This window comes from Panicum virgatum, chromosome 2N, assembly GCF_016808335.1.
Source record: "Panicum virgatum strain AP13 chromosome 2N, P.virgatum_v5, whole genome shotgun sequence".
Classification (NCBI taxonomy): domain Eukaryota; kingdom Viridiplantae; phylum Streptophyta; class Magnoliopsida; order Poales; family Poaceae; genus Panicum; species Panicum virgatum.
The window spans coordinates 40263242-40283548 of NC_053146.1; the positions used below are offsets into that span (position 1 = coordinate 40263242).

The following is a 20307-nucleotide window of genomic DNA, read 5'->3' on the forward strand; positions in this document are numbered from 1 at the left end:
GAGCGCCGGGACGACGCGGCCGCCCCGCGGTCCCGGTGGCGGTGGCTGCCGGCGGCGCTGAACGGTAAGGCGGTTTCGTCTCCCCCCTGCTTGTTCCATGCCAAGAAGCTCTGGTGGGGCAGGATCCCGAGAAAGGTGGCCGAGCTCTCCGCCAAGATCCGGCATGCGGGCGCCGGCGCCACGTGCCCCGCCGTCGTCATCTTCATGTCGCCGTGGGGGCTCCCGGTGCTCTCCCGGCCGCTCCTGGCCGGCCACAGGAGCAGGTGTCAGTATCGCCATGGGAGGGGTGCATTCTGACTTCTGGTCGAGAAGCAAGCAGAAGCAGGTACCAGAGATCCGTGTTCCTGGCCGGTGATGGTATCGACATGAATACCGTGTGTATGATATGTGTGTGAGTGGAAAATGAGGTAGTTGGTCCTGCCCTGTAGGCTGAGTATTGATTTTTTTTTTTCATTTTGATCTGTGTGCAATATATACCCGTGTCGTGTCGTCGTGCTGGCAGCTGCATCTGAGCTTGGGTCGATCTGCTCTGCTGTTTGATCCTGACCAGAGGTTCGTCAGATCTTGTGCAGAAACATGAGCGCAGATTGAGCAGGGTCTCTCGTCCATAGCCTACTGTCAGTTTCATTCACTCCCAACCTCAAACAGAGGTCTCGTTCAATTGGTGGCTGCTTGAGGCCGGAAGCTGCCCTGAAATTCGGCGCAAAAAGTGAGTCACTGACAAGTAGGCACCACCAGGCCTGGAGTCTCGGTGGTGTCAGTCTTGTGCCACTCGCTGGCTATGAAAGGCTACTGACCAAGCGAGCCATCCATGTGCGATGTGCTTTGTTGAACTTTGTGTTTCACTCTGCTTTTTTTTTTGGTGTGTGTGTGTGTGGGGGGGGGGGGGGGGGTGATTGCATCTGATGATCATTTGAAGATAAAAAAAAGAGATTGTTGTCCTAGCTAGTGCATTCCAGTTGCTGTGAGCGAATGCAAAGTTTGATGCTATTCTGTATTCACTTCGCTGCCAGTGCCAGTCAGGTGATCTGTTTGGCCGGGTGTGTATCCTCGTCGTCGCAAAGCTCTGTAGGCCTTTGCCGCCATGGACTGACTATAAACGGAGGCCTCTTTCTGAATGCAGAAAATTTCACACAGGGACGTCGTAATCGAGAGCAATTATTCCCGCGTTTCCACAGTTTCGTATCATGGTGCGTCCTTGCAGCAACAGCAATACGGCATGCATTGTGCTCTTCATCGATGGTTAGCAATCTTAAAAAAAAAAAGGGAAAAGCTATACCTCTCACCCTCGTGGTTTGGAGGCTCTCCTCACTCGAATTTGTTTGGCTCTAAATCCTCTATTTCTTCTCCAACTTTGGCGAGATTCCGGTGAGGTTAGGGTTCGGGGTTGCTGGAGGAGGCTACTGCTCGGCCTTAGAAGGTGGGCCCGGCGGCGGTAGGCCGGCCTGGCGGTGGTGGCGGGCGCGGTGGCGGCAAGGCTGGTGGCTGTGGAGGAAGGCGGTCGGGCCAGTGCCGGGGCGGGGCCGACGTGGCGGGAGGCGGCGGTGCGGTGTCCGTGCATGTGAGCTAAGGCTGCGTCCGAGCTTCGGCCACGCTGAAGGTGGCGGGTGGCGGACCGGCGCTGGAAGGGCAGGATGGCTGGAGGTAGAAGATGAGTAAAATTTCAGGATAGACACCCAAAAAACAGGGTAGCAATCAACTGCTACTACAGACGGCATTCCAAGCGACACACGTGTTCTGACAGAGCTGCGCGTGCATCACTACGATGGATGCGGCCATGTCGATGCATCATGCAGCGTGTGTGTGCGTGGATTGTCCTTGCGAGAAAAAGAGAGAAAAGGAGTACCACAGTGGAGCAGGGAGGGAGAATCCATCAAAGGTCGACCTACTAAAGTTGAAACCCTCTCCCCTACCTAGCGCACCTTACATCCATGGATTAATTCTCTCTCCCGTGCCCGTGCACATAAATGTAGGCTCTCTCTCTCTCTCTCTCTCTCTCTCTCTCTCTCTCTCTCTCTCTCTCTCTCTCTAAAGGCGTCCCTGGAAACAAACAGGGTCTCAAGATCCACAGAGCTAGACAGACTGACAGAGTCGAAGGAACTCAGACATGGAGGAGGGGGAGGATGCCGATGCCATTGCCATGGCCGAGGAGAGCCCCAAGCAGCAGGCTGCGGCATGCAACAAGCGCGCGAGGCTCCACAGGTCGTTCCTGCGCCTGTCCAGAGCCCTCAAGAAGCTCCACGCCCGCCGCGGCCACCAGGCGGCAGCGACCGCGGGCGCCTCCGAGCCGCCGCAGACGCCGTCGTCCTCCGCCGCCGCCTCATTCCTCTCCGGGTGCATGCACCATCCCCGGACCCACTCCTTCGCCTCCGCCCGCCGCCACAACAAGCACGAGGACGACGACCGCGAGGACGCCCTCGCCGTCAACTTCCGGTCACTCCGGATCGTCGGCAGCACGACGGCTGATGCCGTTGTCGCCAATGAGTGCTCGAGCGCCTCGTCGTCGCTGCAGGACCATTACAGCAGCGACGGCGGCAGGGAGCGCGAGGGCGTGGTGCCGCCGCTACCTGCCGCAGTGGCCAGCAAGGCGTCGGTCGTCGGCGGCGCAGGCGTCGCGGTCGTGACCTTCTCCGCAGCGCCGTACGAGGACTTCCGGCGGTCCATGCGGGAGATGGTGGACGACGCCGCCGCATGCGGCTCGGCGGCGCCGGCGGTGGACTGGGACTTCATGGAGGAGCTGCTCTTCTGCTACCTCCGCCTCAACGACCGCGCGGTGCACGGGGACATCCTCCGCGCCTTCACCGACACGGTCGCCGCGCTCCGGCGGAGGAGGAGACGCAGGGCGGCGGCGAAGAGCGGGCGGGCGCGCCGGCGGGGCGCTGGAGCGGACAGCAACGGGTGACGGCGACGTGGAGGCCACGGCGGCGTCGTGATACGTGCCGAGGACGAGGAGGAGCATAGGTAAGCCGGCCGGCGGTAGTGCGGCGCCCCGCCTCGCCGCCGCGCACGGCCGGTTAGCCGGCGTCCTTACGAGTTAACGGTCGCGCGCACATTTTTATGAGTCCTATTGAATGTGATAAAGTAACCTGCATGTTAATTACTCTGTTGCCAGTGTTAATGTAAAGTGGCATAGTGATTAAACTTCTAGAAGTATTTCATCGTATGAAAATCTCTTTTTTTATTTCTTAAAAAAATCTCTTTTTTTTCTTGTCATACTGACTCTACTGTATCAGTAACTTTGCTCATGTAGTGTAAAATTTAATGACCGTTTGGATCATCTGTGATTAAAATTTAGTCCACGGTGCACCTTATGTTGGACCTACTTGTAACGGTTGAGGGAGGTGGGAGGAATAAAAATTATAAGTTGAAGGATATTTCTGCCCAAAATATAATATTTTTTCACCACGATCTCCCATCACCTGCCCGTTGTACCCGCCGCACCCTCCCGCTCGATACTCAACTCCGGCTTTCTCCCCCGCTGGCAGCCGGCGCAACCTGGTTATGTGAGGTCATGAGCTTCCAGCTCTCACACCGCGTCCCGATCCTCCTCATGTATTGTGCCAGCAAACGGCAGCTCAACCAGATCCATGGCCTACTCCTCACCTCTTGCCTCCACCCAAGCCTACGGGCCCTCTAGTCCAGGGGCGGAGACAGCCTACGGGCCCTCTAGTCCAGCAAACGGCAGCTCAACCAGATCCATGGCCTACTCCTCACCTCTTGCCTCCACCCAAGCCTACGGGCCCTCTAGTCCAGGGGCGGAGACAGGGGAGGCGGGCAGGGGCCATGCCCCCCCCCCCACGTTGGTGTAACTACACAAAAAACTCACTAATCTCATTGTTAATATTGTTCATTAACAAGATGTGGCTCCTCTGATTGTTGGTATTAGTAAATTGGCCCCCCTTATATTTTAAATCCAGTTCCGCCCCTGCTCTAGTTCACCGCGCCACCGAGCTCAGCAACATGGCACATGTGGACCTGCTCTTCTCCTCATTCCAGGCTGAAGATGTGGCGGAGCGCCGAGGCGGTGCATTGCTGGTCGGGTGCTTAAGGAGGGCCTGAACGCTGTGCTGGTCGTCGGCAGCTCGCTGCTCGAGTTATAGGTCGCCCGTGGCTCGCTGGTGCCCGTGGTTGTTACTCCAGGGCATGCCTTATCGACCCGATTTTGAAGTCCGGAGGGCGTAGGATTGTGGGCCAGTTTAGTTATCGAATTTTTGTGGGCAAAACTTTTTAGGTATTTTTACATCACTGATTAGAAAATATTAAATATAGACTAATTATAAAACTAATTATATAGATGGACGGAAAATCGTGAGATGAATCTATTAAGCCTAATTAATTTGTCATTAGAGATTATTTACTGTACGACGACATTGTCTAATCATTGCATAATTAGGTTCATTAGATTCGTCTCGCGATTTCACTCGAGAGTTATGGAATGAGTTTTGTCAGTTATCCGCATTTAATACTCATAATTAGTGGTCAAACGTTCGAAATTACTGTAGCATTGGATAAAATTTTGAAACTAAACGGGGCCTCAAGCTGGCCTTGGATCAGCCCGGCGTAAGGCTATTATTCTAATAATCATTTTCTATGGTTTGGTTGGTAGTCTTGTAGCACTATAAATGAGATTATGCAATTAGGCCAAGCAGAACATTCTGGTAGAAATTTGCAATGTGTGTGTAAGATGAGAAGTTGAATGAGGATTTCTTTGCACATATAGTTTAGCATTAAAATTTAGTTTCTATATTTTTTTGAAAATATGTGTGTGACGCACGTACATCTTTGCTAGTATTAGGTAACTAAGTCTATGCGTATTTAAATCCATAGACTAAATTTTAGGTGGGAAACTATTTGAAACACATCGCTGTGTTCGCTTGGCTGCGGCTGATGACTGGTACTGATTTGTTATGAGATAACAGTACTGCTGACTGGCTGGTAGTTGGTGGCTGGTGCTGATTTAGTATGAGAGAACAGTACTGCTGGCTGGTTGGCTGACAAGCCAAGCGAAGACACCATGAGTGATACTAAACTTTAGTCGGAATTGGGTGGATTCAATGGACTAATGGACTAAACTTAGTTCAAAGTCATTCTAGATTCAAACTTTGTCCCCATAATAAATCATTTGATCCTATTTAGAAGATCCATGTGCATGCAACAAATATAGATGATAAATAGGGCAAATCATTTTATCTACTTGTTAATCTATCATAGAATTTCCTAGAATGATTTGTATTTTAGGATGGAGGAAATATCTAAATTTTTGGCAGCGCATTAGTTTCCTATTAAACACCTAAAAGATACTTAATTTCTCTCTAAAAGAACTAGTATGCGTGTTCACAAAATTTAGATGGCCAGTATAGAGTAAAAGCAAGACGAGTTTGTGGACTGAGAAAAAGATACATTATAAGTTGTGTTACAAAAACAACATGTACAATGGTGAAAAAATAATTTCATACTTTTCTCTTAAATAATTTGTTAAAAAATCATGATTAATTAATTAAAAGGTAAAATAACCTTAGTTCACCTTATTTATTAGCCCATATTGGCACATTCCTACATATACTAAACATTCTAAAAACCATCTCGTTTTCTGTCATCCTCTCTCCATATTATTAAAATTCTACGTGAAACTACGTTAGTTGACTTATAATACCACTAATATGTACTTTTTTATTTACATATCTTTTTAGATATACGATATTTGCTATACATCTAGATATAAACAAATATTATTTTTATCTTTACCTATTTTTAAAAAGCGGACCGATTCTACGATACTTTAACTTTTCGTATGTCATCAATCATTGACAAGAGGGCCCAAAAATCGACTGCTCGAGCGGCACCAATTTGAGTCTGACACGATCTCCAATCGGCGTCCGCCCCTCCTCCCTGTCCAGGGCGGTACTCACCGTCCCCGCGCTTCCCTTGGCGCACCAAAAGTGATTTCTTTATTATTATCAATTGTTCCTCCGCGGCTCCCCAACTCTGTCGTGCCCGGTGCTCACGGTGGCTTCACACATGGACGGCCATCATACGTTAGACTGACTCCAACAACAAAGAGGCAAATTGGATAGGCAAATACAAATTGCCTTGCGTCTACAGTGGTTGAAATAGGATATTTTTTTATGTCTCCAACAGTTGGAGAGGCAAACACATCCGCCCGCCCTGCTGGCCATCCGCCCGCGCTCGACTAGCGTGCCGCCCGCCCCGAGCATCGCCTCGCCATCCCCCGTGCTTCCTCCCTCCTTCGCGCACCCGCGGTAGCGCCGTCGCGCGCCGCCGCCGCCGCCGTTGAGCACCGCCGTCCCGCCTCGCCTTCCCGGCCGTGCGGTCGCCGTCGTGACACGTCTTTGCACGTTCCAGGGGCAGAGGAAGCCTAGCTCGTCAGAGCTACAGAGGAAGCGCGGCGGCGACACGCCGCAGCGGGCCCCGCCGCTGCAGGAACGCCGGCCCGGCAAGTGCACAGCGCGAGGCAACAGACAGAGCCGTGGCGAGAGGGGAATCAGGGCAGGGGGCGAGGTGGGGTCGAGCCTCGTGAGCAATCGAGAAGGGGCTCACCGGACCGGGCAAAACGACGACGACCGGTGGCGGCAATGGAGGTGGCGGCGGCTGCAATGGGGAACAAGGGAGTGAGGCCGTGAGGGCGAGGTGGAGGTGCAGGAGCGCGGCGCCGGCGAGGTGGAGGTGCGCGGCGCCGCCAACGCTCCGCAGCCCCGCAGCTGCCCTCCGCGTGAGGTCCTCCGGCGTCGCGGGCAGCCATGGGCGCCGCCGCGGCGAGCCACGGAGCAGCGCGCGGCCGGCACCGTTACGGTGCAAAGCAGCAGCATGCCCTCGTTGCCGCCGCCGCAGGACCTGCAGGGCGGCACCGGGCCCCGGGACGCCGCGTCGTCGGCGGGCGGGGAGGTCTCGAAGCAACAGGACTGCGCGTCCTCCGCGTCGCCGTCGTCTACGATGGCGCCGACCCCGGCGAAGGCGGTGCAGGCGGGCTGCTAGAGGAGCGTGGCACGGAGCCCTGCCGCGGTGCACTCCACGGCGGCGACCACCGCCATGTGTACTACGAATCGGGAGGAGCCCGTCGTCGTATTCGCCACCGCCGTTGCAGGTGAGCTCGCTGCGGGCCGCACCGCCGAACACGGCGTCGCCGGCGGTCCCCGCCTCCACCGCCGGTCCACCGCACTGGTGCTGGGCAAGCGAGCGGCGCGCGGCGCGGCGGGGCGGAGCAGCGCGCGACGCGGGGCGGAGCAGCACGCGACGTGGCCGACGGGGCGGAGCTGCGTGCTTCGCGCCGGGGGCGGAGCAGATGCATTCGAGGAGAGAGGCGATGCAACTCCTCCGACGCAAAATGCCTGTTCAATATGGCTCATCTGTTGGAGGGTTTACCTCGCGTGAACAGTAGATCGTGGAGAGGCAAAATGCTTTTGCCTCCTCCTGTTGAAGTCAGTCTTAGGGTCTTTAGGGAGGAGCATCATGAGGATATTGCTGTAGATGGAGTTGGAGGCGAGCACGACTTTGCTGGGCTCTTGCTGGGTCCAAACAGACAATGATACAGGCTCGACGGTGGAGCCGTGGAGGAGTAGAGATCAAAACGGTTGGAATTGATATCATAATACGGAAAACTGTGACGGTCGGGATTTTTTTTTGTATTTATAAAACTAAAAAAATCAAATACAACGATTATAAAATTAATTGAAAATAATATTTTTTATATTTTTCTAATAACTGGAACGGTCGGAAACGATATCATCGTCATAATACGGAAAACGAGTCGGTCAGTACGGAAATTTTCCATCCCACTTTCATCCCTATAGAGGAGTAGTATGAGGATTTTGCCGGTTGTCGACGAGGGCTTGGCTTGTCCATAAGCTCATACATCTCCGTCGCATGTACTTGAGGACGTGCTGCCCATATGCCATACCCCCCATCACATGATGACATGAACGTAGAGCTCGATGCTACTGATCTTGCTGCGGCATACAAAGAAGCCCCGCTCGCCGCTGGAACTTCGATCCAATAGGTCTCCGTCACAACTTTCGTCCGTATATATCGTCGCAACTGTATGTTCACAACTTTCATCCGTATATATCACCACACCATATATCACACTTTTATGAAGTTACATCTAGCCTTTATGGTGTGATAATATATACACACATCTTTTATCCGTAGCAATATACGGGCATGTTGGCTAGTATAATAAAGAAAACTAAAAGGAAGTATAATTTGGAATGTACGGCGGTCAATATCGCTTAAGAAGATGTTAATGGCCCCAAATTCGATTGACGGCTCGGCCTTGGGCCTGCTCGCCGCTTACAGTGGGCCGAGAAGAAGACCCCTCGACCTGCATGGTAACTGTAACAGGCTGGGTGCATTAGGCGTTCTCCAACGGGGCACCGTATAAGGCCCCCCACCCTACGTAGGGGGGCTTTGGGGGAGCGAGCGGTCCAACGGCTCCCCCCACAGCTCCCCCTATATACGGGGGGAGTTGAAACTCCCTCTATATATAGAGTGAGTTTCAACTCCACCTATATCTCTAATCACACTGTTTCTTTATGATATTAATCTTGTTTGAGCTCCGTAATATGATGATAATGCGTATTATGACAGTACAAATATTGTATGATTTTTTTAAAATTCAAAAACGATAAATAAATAGTTAGTTAATGAGTGATAGTATATAGAGGGAATAGATATGGGGGGAATGGTTGGAGAGAAGGAGTTATAGGAGGAATCTTTTGGAGGGAGGTAGTAAAATATAGTAAATAGTACGTTTGGGGGGAGTTGGATGGGGGGAATGATTGGAGAAAGCCTTAACGACCCAAGATCGCTTACAGTGGCAGGTCGACGACGACGACCCCACCAGGCCACCAGGCCACCACTCACAACCCAGGGCGGGCGGGCCCGGGCGGTTCGACGGTGACACTGGCGCTGCCAGGCGGGCAGTCGCCGGGGCCCCACCTGGCAGCCCCTCTCCGCCACGCCGTCAATGGATCGAGCCCCCACGTGCGGGCCGCCTCCGGCCTCCGGCGCTACGTACACTCGCCCCCACCCGCCTCCGGCCTCTCCCACCGCCATGCGGGCCGCAGCCCAGCCCCAGCGTCGGCATCAGCACCCGCCCCGCGCGCGCCCACCACAGCAAGCCAGATGATATGGGGAGGGGAGGAGAAGGCAACCAAACCAACCACGGGGAGGAGACGAAGCAGCCCAAAAAGAAAAAGAGGAAAAAACCACAGCGAGCGAGAGAGAGAGAGAGAGAGAGAGACGTAAAGCCGCCGCTTCGTGCGCGTCGACGTCACCTCGCCGCCGGGGGGGGCATCTCGCCGCGGGTCTCGGGCTCCCTTCCCCCCAGGGGGGGACCAGGCTGGGCGTGTGCCGGACGGATTAGGAGGCGAGGGGCGAGGGGAGAGCGGAGGGGGATGGCCGGGAAGAAGCGCAAGGCGGAGGCGGCGCGCCTGGAGGAGACGGACCGGGCGCTCTACGGGGCCTTCCGGGGCGCCGCCAACTCGCTCTCGCAGCTCTACACGCTCGCCATGGGCGCGCAGAAGGCCTCCTTCCACGCCGGCGAGCGCCACGCCATGGTACGTGCGCAGGACCCACGCGGCCCTGCATCTCCTCTCCTCTCCTCTTTGTCTCACCGCGGCGGATTCGGGTGTCCGGGTTCCGAGTCCCGGCGGCGCTGGTGGAGGAGATTTGTGTTGCGGGGGATCGGTGAATTCGGACCCCACCCTCTTTAGGCGTTTGGGAGTGCCTGCGGTGGTGGGAATTTGTAGTGTTCCTGGCTCGATTGGTTGGCGAACGCCTCTTCTGCTGCGGGGAGATTGGATTCCTAGGTTCAATTCGTTACTGATTTGGCTCGTCGCTTGCCATGCCAGATGATATGGCACCGCGCAAGGATGGATGCAGTTTCGAGGTCCCTCGATGCAGTTTCTGACCGTGTTTCGTGGATGGATGCACGATTGAATTCGATCCATGTCTACTGCCAACATTTCCTGATATAAGTTCCTGTTCATTGCTAGGTTGCCCTGTTGAGTGTTGACCGCTCCCAATACTCTGTTCATTTGAGAGGCTCCAACGAAATTGATCGATAAAAATGACAACTGTTGCATTGACACCTGAGGCCACTCTGATTGGAATTTTACCAACTCCAGTTTCCACTCCTTGCCTAGTTTGATTCTTCCGTGTTGCTTTAGTTTTTCCACTCTGGGTGGAAACGGCTGTGGGCATCTCCACTTTGTACGTTGCAACTTGCTAGGGTCAGATTAGGAGGGTTGGTTAGATCGAGAGTGAGGGTGCGCGAAAACAGGAGGTGGGAGCGGCTTTACTTATGGGGCAGGTTACTTCTGCAGTGGTACCAAGGATGCATCCTTTTCAGCTTTTCTTTGCTTCTGCACTGCTATATGGGATGTCTTATAGGTCTGGGTACGTCTGTACTAACCCCAGTCTTGGTAGACATTTCTTCGCACGGTAACTTGTAGCAGCTTTGATTGTGGTTGTAGTCAGAGATTGCAGTACTCATTGTGTATGAGAGGAGGTATTGTTTTATGACATGCTGTGTCTTAGTGTTAGGTAAGAAGTTACCATCTATCTCTTTTAAATTGAACCAAGAAGTTAACAGTAGTACAATGGAGGATGATTGCTAAGTCCATTTGAACAAAATCTGTTCTGCTTATCTCATTAAATAGTTAGACTAGTACACCCTCATCTAATGGAACACTAGCCAATGCATCTGAACAGTAAATAGTGGTGTCTAGTTTACAGAGTGCATGTGTTACCTGCTGTGGTTACTTGCACTACATCTTTTGTTTCATGCATAACCACTTGGAGATTTGTGGGCTGCACTTCTTCTGGGCTTTCTGCTAGTCTGTTGCAATGCCAATGAAGCGCAACAATGTGTTGAGATACCAGCTCAGGTGGCCTATGCTTGTTATAGAACAATATAGATAGCAAAGTGATACAAGTAGCTCTTGGAATGAATGCATGGTTTTCGCGATCTCACAACAGGCGATCATCTGTGTTTAGCTCTTCACGAAACTTTTTGTGAATGTCAAATTTGGAAGGTTGGCTATAACCTTTTCTGAAGAAATTTGCATGCCAAACTGCTTTGTCCTTCCCCAAATTAATGTCCATCTAAAAAACTCAACCTGTGGGGAGAGATGCCCCCAAAGGCCAAAGCATTTCAATTAAGGTATAGAAAGGAGTTGGTCACCCATGGCGCAATCACAATTAATGCCCTTCTTGTTCATTATCCTTGTCCATCCTTTTCTACTAGCTATATTCATCTCACTATGTGCTTCTACCTTTTCAAATAGACCAGTCACATTGTTTTAAAACCAGTTAAATTTTGCACATGGTCCATGCAACCAATATATTACGGTAATTGTACCTCTAACCACTGTTTTGACATTCCAATGGTGCTGATATTGTCTATGGTATGGCAGTATCTTGCTTTCTTTTGCTGAATATTCACCTGAACTTCTTCCCATGTCCTGGGGTTAATGACAAACACAATGTTGGCCATTTTGTACTTACAATCCCATGCAGTTTTACTGTGGTGTATCCAAGGTGCAAGTTATGTTTTTTATATCTCAACATTAGATTGAGCTGTGAGCGATACAGGAAAAACATAGTAAAAAATACTGTCCTGTCTGGGTATCAGGTCAACCTTCCTTATTGGGGAACCCTTCCTTCTCACTCTGCTTTGACTCAACAGTTGTTATCCCAGTTACACAAAGCTATATATATACAGGGTTTGTTGTTCATCCATTTTGATTGTGACATATCCCGTCCCTGTGTCTTGTATCCCTTCTGTGTGTTACATCCAAAGCCTATCACATATACAGTGCAGATCTGATTTATGTGGATCCCTCGCTGTGACTTCTATTCTCGTGTACAAATATGTGGTGGATAAACCTAGAGGCTGTATGGTTGTCATGCAAATGCAGAGATTGTAGGCTGATGATGTACCTATCCATAATGCTCACATTAGTATCGGCACCTCTTATTTCTTTTCATTATCTGTTATGATAAGGTAACATCTGCTATTTTTCTTTGCCCCCTGACCTTGGTAACTAAAGGTCCACTTCATCTGGTTGATGCAGGAGAAGCTTTATGAATGGATCTTGAGGCAGCACGAAAATGGTTTGAGGCTGACAGTTGCTGATATAGCCTCCCACATCCAGGTAAGCTTGCATTAGTCCCCTTTTTGTATTGCTATCCAATTGGAAAAGGGGGCTCTTTGGATTTAAAGCATGGGATAAAAACTTGGATATATTGCCATTTCATATATCATGTAGAGTACTGAAATATGTGCTAACTTATGCTCCCTACAATTAATGAACAATGATTTACGATGGATCAGATAAGATAAACTTACTGTTCTTAAAGACTTACCTACTGCCCTTTTCCTATCCACTGGCTATTATTTTGTCCTATTCACATCTCCAGCCGAAGCATCCTAGCAGACAGTTACATCATTGTTTTTCCTTTTGCACATTTCTAGGCAAAGAATGACTGCAGATGCTTATGAATCGCTTGTATGTGTAGCATGAGATTCAGTACGGAGGCGACAACGCATCAGCCTCTCCAAGGTCACAATATCCTAGCCAAATCACCGCACCTACAGTGCACATCCCCAACACAAGCAACCAGCAACCATCGCCAAGCTCATTCGTGCCAGGAAACCCTGGGTTGGCACAGTCCAAGAACTCCATGGTCTTTTCGAACGCATTATCCAGCCCAATCCGGCGGAGCCTGCAGCCATACCACCTAGAACAAGGCGGGGACGCAGGGTACTTTGCGAACGGCGTAAGCCGTGACGCCAACCCCACGGCCTCGAACGACTCGTCCATGGACATGCACTCAGACAGCCCCGCTCACGACTCCTACTGAATGAGCAGCTCGCTCGGACCATGAAAAGCTGGAAGATATCAGCACTTCCAGCGGAAGAAGCCCATCTTCACAGGTCAAGTAGGTCTATTCAATTTGACACCTTGTCTAGCCTCTTACACTAAGCGTGTGATGTCTTGTGTTGCTGTTACCGCTACTACTGCTGCTTACCACCTGTTGCTTTGCCAGGATACTGTAATTTGCATGTATTATACTGTATCATTTTATTTATCTGTGCATATTACTGCTGTTGGTATGCGACGAGTGCGGGGGACGAACCACTGGAAAGAATTATAGCATCTAACCACCTTTGTGCTTTGCCCTGAGTGATGATCCTGATTTATCTCTGGCTGCTGCTGTCGTTCACGTGGACGCTGAAACTAGCAGTCTTTGCTTTTGTTCAGACTGAATCTGCATAGATATAGCATTGAAACCACATGACTGATGTGCCTTCTGTTGATGTGTCGTGTCTACCAACTTTTATGATCTGCGACCGTAAGGCCCAACGCTTGAAGATCTGCTTCAGTAGTTACTGATCGCTAGTTCAAAATATATGAAAGAGAATAATGTACTTGGCTCATGTTGCTTATTTTTTCTTGATAAAAGGGTTCCCGTGCTTTATTGCAAGAACAAAGCTTACTGAGTTTTAAGGTTCCGAGCTCAGCGTATTCCAGGCGCACCCGCTACCGCCGGTACAGTTCAGAGAAAAATAACATAGCTACAGGCTGAACAGCTTAGATCAACCGCACACACATCAGGTGGCATTGGCACGATCGGATCAACCGCGTACACATCAGGCGGCATTGGCATGATCGGAGGAGCAGCGATGGAGTCCAACCAGGAGAGTGCCCCACGAGATTGATCCGAACTTGACGTTTGTTGTTACGAAGAAGTGCTCCATAGTATCCTCGGCGGTTTGGTTCCCTCCTCCAGAAGGCGGTGTGCGGCATGTTCCAATCTCGCTTGCGCTTGTCCGGCTTCAAGAGCACGCACCAACGGCTCAGCATGTTGACAATGCTCATGTTGTTTATCTGATGGTGTGTAGTCTCAGGCTCCCAGGTAGATATGACCCATTCCATTTCCGGCACCTACGACGGATCCAATATCCGCTATGGAAGCCATTTTCTTGTAGCTGGCTCTATAAATAGCCGACCAAGATACGCTTCTTCGGTTGGCGGCTCCACCACGGCCGTCTGAATACGTGGCGAATCTGCTCTACCGCGACATCTGCATCAAGGTGGTAATGATTTGGAGTCAAACCTGGTATTATGGTTTGTTTTTTCTTTTGGGTTAATTTGGTTTGGTGCTAAATGGGTTGAGAGAGCTGGTGGGCTGGTTTGGTTGGGATTAATATTTAGAATGAATTGGTTGTGCTCGGTTCCATCCAGCGTCAGATCAGATCCTGGCTGTTGCGCGCCAGTAGTGTCTCGTCTCGAGCTTCGGGCAGCGTCGGTAGTGTCTTGTCTTAGTGCGTTGATCAAGCCTAGAAGGCTAGATTAGGTAGGAGAGTGACAGCGCACATCACGATTTGGATCCATTTTGGTTTTTGTTGTCGGCAATTTAGTTTGGTTTGGTTTTTGACGCAAGCAGATTGGTTTGGTGGGGTTTGATTGCTGAGGACAATTGTAATTAATTCGGTGCGGTTTTGGTTTGGACTTCAAACCATTAGCACCTTGACATCTGCAAACCCGAGGACTAAAGCTGCGTCACATCCTCCGGGCTGCCTGCCGACTAAGAACACGATTAGTGTCAGATTAAGCCATTCGCATCATTGTTCGTCGGAGGGCCCGGGGACTTGGTGATAACGAAAAGCGGGAGCACGAAATTGTTGTCGTTTGATTGTCCTCGGAAGCTAGAAAGAAAGACAGGCGTCGCAGCTCTCTCTAACCCCGCCGAAAGTTTGGAAAGACAGGCGTCGCAGCTCTCTAATCCCGCCGAAAGTTTGGAACCCGTACTCGGTGGCTCTGTACAGGCCGCCGGAGAGCCACCGGCGACAGGAGACGCCGCCGCCGCCGAGGTCGTAGAGCCAGCGATCGGCGAGACCACCGTCGCCGCGCGCAGCAGTAGCCACAGGGTCCAGGGCGGCCGGTCGATCGGGACCGCGGCGGCCGGGGCGACAGAGCGTGGTCTCCGCGCACGTTGCCTTGCCCTGTCCATCCACGGACGGCGACGGATGCGTAGCCGACCAACCGTCGCCGCAGCATCGACCGGTCCCCGGCTCCTCGGAGCGATTTATGTTGGCGCCAGCCATCGACGCGTACGCCCGTCCGTCGCCTTCCTTCCTTACCTTGCTCGTCTGATCTATCGATGCTCAGCTCGGCTAGCCGCCTGCCATGTCTCGGGCAGCCCCTGTCTCTCCCCTGCTGGTCCTGGATCACTTCCTTCCCCACGTCGTCATGGTCATGGTCCTCCCCTCCTCGCATTGCAGTCGACCTGGACCGCGGCGACAAAGCGGCCGCCGTGCACGTTGCACTATGGTACGTTGCCCACCCGCGGCTCATCAACGCCCCACTCGTACCGATCGGCATTGATCGCGCGGAACAAATTCTGTTGGTACGCCGCCACGCACGGCACCAACTAACGAACGAGGCTGCTGGATCGATCGCCTTCTTCTTCTTCTTACTATGCGTGCCACCTACTTCATCCGTTTGAAATTGTAGATTTGTTTGACTTTTTTAACACTAACTTTGGCCACTCATCTTATTAAAAATTTTTGTGCAAACATAGTTAAATTTAAGTTATTTTTGAGAGTCAAATGATCTGTAATTTGGAACGCTAGCTGTCCACCCATGCAAAATGGCCCTCAGACGCCGTGACGCACGATGGTCCTTGCACACCGTCGTCGAAGCAGATCTATCCAAAGGCCGGCCGGCCGGGGTACAGGTCCAGGAGGGATGCATGCACGGGCATTATTTGGGTTTCTCGAGCGAGCCCTCCACTTTAGGCAAAAGAACAACGTCGTTATTATAGTAATATAAGTGAGAATGAAGAAGAAAAAGAAGCAAAATATGTAACTTCTACGAGCTAGCTAGTAGTCATATGAACGGATTAAAATTTAGCACTCAATTTTAGCTATTCCGAACAGAATACTTACCAGGCAGTAGAAAGTGGGATCACCGGTCTCTGTCCTAGCCATGGCCCTCTCCAGATAGATTCTGCTACATTAATAATTGTTGTTGATAGATCTATGATCTATCCCGATGACAATGCGGGCACCACACTTTTAAACCAGAAAATTTAAAATGATTAATTACTACTCAATGCGCCCAGACCTACTACTACTCACCAAATAAATGCCTCAGACCACAGTTAGGCCGTGTTTAGTTCCGGCGCAATTTTTTTTTGCGTTGGAATCTTGTTAATTTGAAGTACTAAATGAAGTCTATTTACAAAACTTTTTGCACAGATGTGTTGTAAATCGCGAGACGAATCTAATGATGCAAATTAATTCATGATTAATCAATAATTATCGGATGGTTACTGTAGCATCACTGTTGCAAATCATGAATTAAATAGGCTCATTAGATTCGTCTCGCGATTTACAGCCCATCCATGCAAAAAAAAATTTGTAAATAAATATTCGATGTGATGTTTTTTTTGTTTACGGGGTTTATGAGGTGGAAACTAAACAGAGCCTTACTCAGTTGCCTGCAAATACACTGGAATGGCCAAATAAATTTCATGAGCCTTATACTTGTCGTAATAGTTGTTTTCTTGCTAAACTTTGCGAAACAGTGCGGTGACCAAACTTTGTTAGCTGCACCCATCCGCGATCTTTGTACGGTTGAATCTAGAGCGGAGAAGCCATGGACTGCACTTCGAATAAATCAAGAATTTAACTGAATAAAATAAAAATTTAACCGACGCTAAAGTTCTGAGGCTTATTTTAAACCGGTCATGGCAATACCATGAGTGCTTATTAGCTTAAATTAAACCCCTCACTTCCCAAACAAGCTTTAAGGATCTGTTTGGATGAGCTAAATAAAGTTGAGTGCTAAACTTAGCACTCCTACCTTTGCTAAAATTTTTGAGTCTTGGCTAAACATTAATCCATCTTATTAGCATTTATGTTTGGATACACTAATGCTAAAGTTTAGCACTATCTTATCCAGACATGAGTGCTAATAGGATGGGCTAAACTTTAGCCAAGACTCAAACTTTCCCAAAGATGTAAGTGCTAACAGATGCTAAAGTTTGGATAGTAAGGATAACAAAGATATAAACGCTAATAGATGCTAAAGTTTCCAAAACAGGCCATTAATGCTCAGATCAATATAGCTAAAGCTTCTAAACTCTTACACATTAACTTAGAGCATCTCCAGCAGTTTGGCAAATCGAATTGCCATCTTTGATTTTTGGCAAAAACGTTAAAAATACTCCTCCAACAGTTTGGCAAAAGACTTCGCAAATTTTGGCAACTTGGGAAAAACCAGTCTCCAGCGCGCAAATATACGCGCGCGGCACGCAGTTGGCATCGTGATTTCTAGTTAGGTGGGAAGGTGAAAAAAGAAATAAATAACAGAGAAGAGTTCCTGATTTAAGTTTTCAAGAGGTGGAAGGGCATAAATATAATTTTATTTCTCTCTCAGGATTCCTGATGTAAGTTAGATCTGGATTTGGCAAGTGAATTATGCCAAACTGTTGGAGATAAACTCTTTTTTTACTTGGTATATCTTTTTAGAAGTTGGCAAAACGCAAGATATGCCAAGTAAAATATGACAAACTGCTGGAGATGCTCTTAGCTTTGCTCAGCTAAGAAGATTTCCACAACGAATTGAGTATAAAACTATAGTAGAAAGACGGAATGCTCCTGTGTATATTCACTTTCTCATGATATTGGCGTAGGTACTGGAGCTGAGAGGCCATCTCATCAATATCATCATCACATCATCACGAAGCAATCAACAAGCACAACTCACCGGCCCCTATGAATCTTCCTTTTAATTATTTCTAACCCGGACGCAAGAACGACGGCCGATGCGGCGGCGGCGCCGCCAATCATTAGCAGGATTGGTCGTCAGGCGGCGGGCTTGTGCGTCTTGGACGGCGGCGGCAGCGGCATCGGGTAGCGGTGGACGCATCCGTTCCAGGGGTTGTCGGCGTCGGGCCCGCAGTCGCGGAGCGCGCGCCACACGTTGCTGCAGGCCTTGAAGCCCGTCCCGAAGGCCAGCATCCAGAGGCGGTCGCCGGCGCGGACCCGGCGCTTGGCCTCGAAGTAGGCCAGCTCGTAGAACACGAGGCTGCTCGACGTGTTCCCGAACCGGTGCAGCGTGGCCCTCGCCGGCTCCACCACCGCCGGCCCGAACCCCATCAGCCGCGCCACCGCGTCGATCACCGCCTTCCCGCCCGAGTGGATGCACATGTGCTCGAACGCGCGCTGGAAGTCGGGCACCTCCGCCGCCGCCGCCTTGCGGTTCCCCGCCGCGCGGGCGCGCGCCACGCGCCACGCGTACCGGAGCATCTCCGCCACCGGCAGCACCCGGGGCCCCAGCGCCGTGATGTGCCGCCGGAGCGCGGCGCCCGCGACGCGGACCAGGTCCTTGGTGAGCGCCACGCCCAGGTTGCCCCGCTCGTCCTCCATCTGCGTCGCCGCGTGGAAGGCCGCGTCGTCGGCGCCGTGGTGCGTCCGCAGCGTGCGCACCAGCTCGTACTTGGCGTCGGCGCGGCGCGCCGGCACGTCCGTCACCAGCGCCGCCGCGGTGCCCACGCGGAAGATGCAGTTGGTCACCAGCATGTGCTTGTTCTCGCCGAAGTACCAGTTGAGGCTGGTGTTCTCGGTCACCACCACCAGCGCGTACCCGGGGCGCCGCTGGCACCGCAGCGACCGCGCCGCCGTGTCGATGCCCACGGTGCCGGCGCTGCAGCCCATCCCGGCGACGCTGTACGCCTTCACGTCGGGCCGCATCTTGAACCGGTGCGCGATCATGGACGCCAGCGACGGCATCGGGGAGAACATGGAGCACGCCACGACGAGGACGCTGATGTCGGCGGGCGTCACGTCGGCCTTGGCCAGGAGCTGCCCGACCACGGCGAAGAGGCCCTCCTCGGCCTCCTGCACCGCGAACGCCAGCGTCTTGTCGAACCGGCCCGAGAAGATGAAGGGCGGCGCGAAGGTCTCCTGCCCCAGGCCGGACTTGCTGTAGATGAGCCGCATGAAGTCGGCGATGTCGTCGGAGTAGCGGCGGCACTTGAGCCCGAAGTACTCGCACACCTCGAGGTTCACCTGCCGGTCCACGTCCGGGAGGTGGCAGCTGTAGTTGAGCAGGTACACCGGCCGCTGCCGCCGCAGGACGAGCCGGAGGACGGTCACCAGGAAGGCGAGCGCCGAGACGACGAGGGGCACCAGCACCGGGAGCGGGAGCGCGCGCAGCGACGCCATGGCCGCCGTGGTCGACGATGCCTGCATGACCACCGAGCTGAGCTCTCTCTGCTGCTGCTGCCGCCGCCGCCGCCTTGGGAGAGCTGGAGGCTGCTGCAGCGTGCACTGTGGAGTGTTAAGGATGGATTGGCTGTATTTATAGGCGCCCAGACAGGGATGGTGGCGCCCAAGTGTCCAGACTTTGGGCACTCCCATGTGCTCGGAAATGAATGCATCTCAGTCAGTCGCTTCTCGTTCCGGATCCATCCTTTTTTAAGTGCACTACGAATCTACTTAAAAAGGGCCCTAGCACACACACTAGTGCTTAGTACGCTTAAGAATAGCATTAGCAATGCCGTTTAGCAAAAGAAAATTTTTAAACTACCATTGAAGACGAACCTAACCGTACCATTTTAAAAGTTTAAGAGTTAATTTGAAATATACCGGTGAAAAAGAGTTAATTGAAATGCTCGAAGAGTCACTGATGGTCACAGCACATTCTTTTTTGAAGATCCGCATTCTAATTTCGTGCAGCAGCATCCTGAATAGTTCCACAATAGGGGTGAGCGGTATCCCCTGATTTAGTAGTATCAGATACTGATGGGTTAATAAGGTGCGCCTTTTTACTGCACGCGTCTCGAATGACCTTACCAAATAGGAGTAGTACTGCTAGACGTACGTGCACTGCTGATGATGGGAGCACATGGGCCGTCGATCCACCGATCTACTAGCCCCGTCCACTTCCAAAAAAGTTGCTACAGTAACATCACATCGAATTTTTGGACACATACAGTATTAAATGTAGTTGAAAAAATAACTAATTACATAGTCTAACTGATTAGTACGAGATGAATCTTTTAAGGTTAATTAGTTTATGATTGGACATTATTTGTCAAGAAACAACGAACTGTGCTACAGTAATTTTTCATCCCAAAATCGCGAACCCAATGGGCCTAGATGTAAGGATGGATTCGAATCGGATACGGATGAAATCAGATCCGGATGTCACCTTTTACCATATTTTAATCCGGATACGAATGCGAATGCGGATCTCATCGGATACGAAT

General features: G+C 51.3%; 3 protein-coding genes across 3 annotated transcripts; 2 read left to right on the plus strand and 1 right to left on the minus strand.

Moving 5' to 3' along the window:
* Positions 1–1803: 1803 nt before the first annotated feature.
* Positions 1804–3331, plus strand: LOC120658834 (transcription repressor OFP14-like). Its single transcript, XM_039936993.1, has one exon. It carries the CDS (start codon positions 2108–2110, stop codon positions 2900–2902), a length of 795 nt encoding a protein of 264 aa, XP_039792927.1. The 5' UTR covers positions 1804–2107; the 3' UTR covers positions 2903–3331.
* A 5840-nt stretch (positions 3332–9171) lies between these two features.
* LOC120660455 lies at positions 9172–13160 on the plus strand. Its single transcript, XM_039938997.1, has 3 exons — positions 9172–9575; positions 12096–12176; positions 12541–13160. Exons 1-3 carry the CDS (start codon positions 9414–9416, stop codon positions 12883–12885), a joined length of 588 nt encoding a protein of 195 aa, XP_039794931.1. The 5' UTR covers positions 9172–9413; the 3' UTR covers positions 12886–13160.
* A 4511-nt stretch (positions 13161–17671) lies between these two features.
* On the minus strand, positions 17672–19375 carry LOC120660456 (3-ketoacyl-CoA synthase 17-like). Its single transcript, XM_039938998.1, has one exon. It carries the CDS (start codon positions 19286–19288, stop codon positions 17900–17902), a length of 1389 nt encoding a protein of 462 aa, XP_039794932.1. The 5' UTR covers positions 19289–19375; the 3' UTR covers positions 17672–17899.
* Positions 19376–20307: the final 932 nt, after the last annotated feature.

Excerpts from the sequence above, each read along its gene's own strand:
- LOC120658834 (XM_039936993.1), top strand. The coding sequence starts at position 2,108 with ATGGAGGAGGGGGAGGATGCCGATGCCATTGCCATGGCCGAGGAGAGC.
- LOC120660455 (XM_039938997.1), top strand. The coding sequence starts at position 9,414 with ATGGCCGGGAAGAAGCGCAAGGCGGAGGCGGCGCGCCTGGAGGAGACG. Across the intron at positions 9,576-12,095 it reads CCGGCGAGCGCCACGCCATG|GAGAAGCTTTATGAATGGAT; the intron begins GTACGTGCGCAG and ends TGGTTGATGCAG. Across the intron at positions 12,177-12,540 it reads ATATAGCCTCCCACATCCAG|CATGAGATTCAGTACGGAGG; the intron begins GTAAGCTTGCAT and ends TTGTATGTGTAG.
- LOC120660456 (XM_039938998.1), bottom strand. The coding sequence starts at position 19,288 with ATGCAGGCATCGTCGACCACGGCGGCCATGGCGTCGCTGCGCGCGCTC.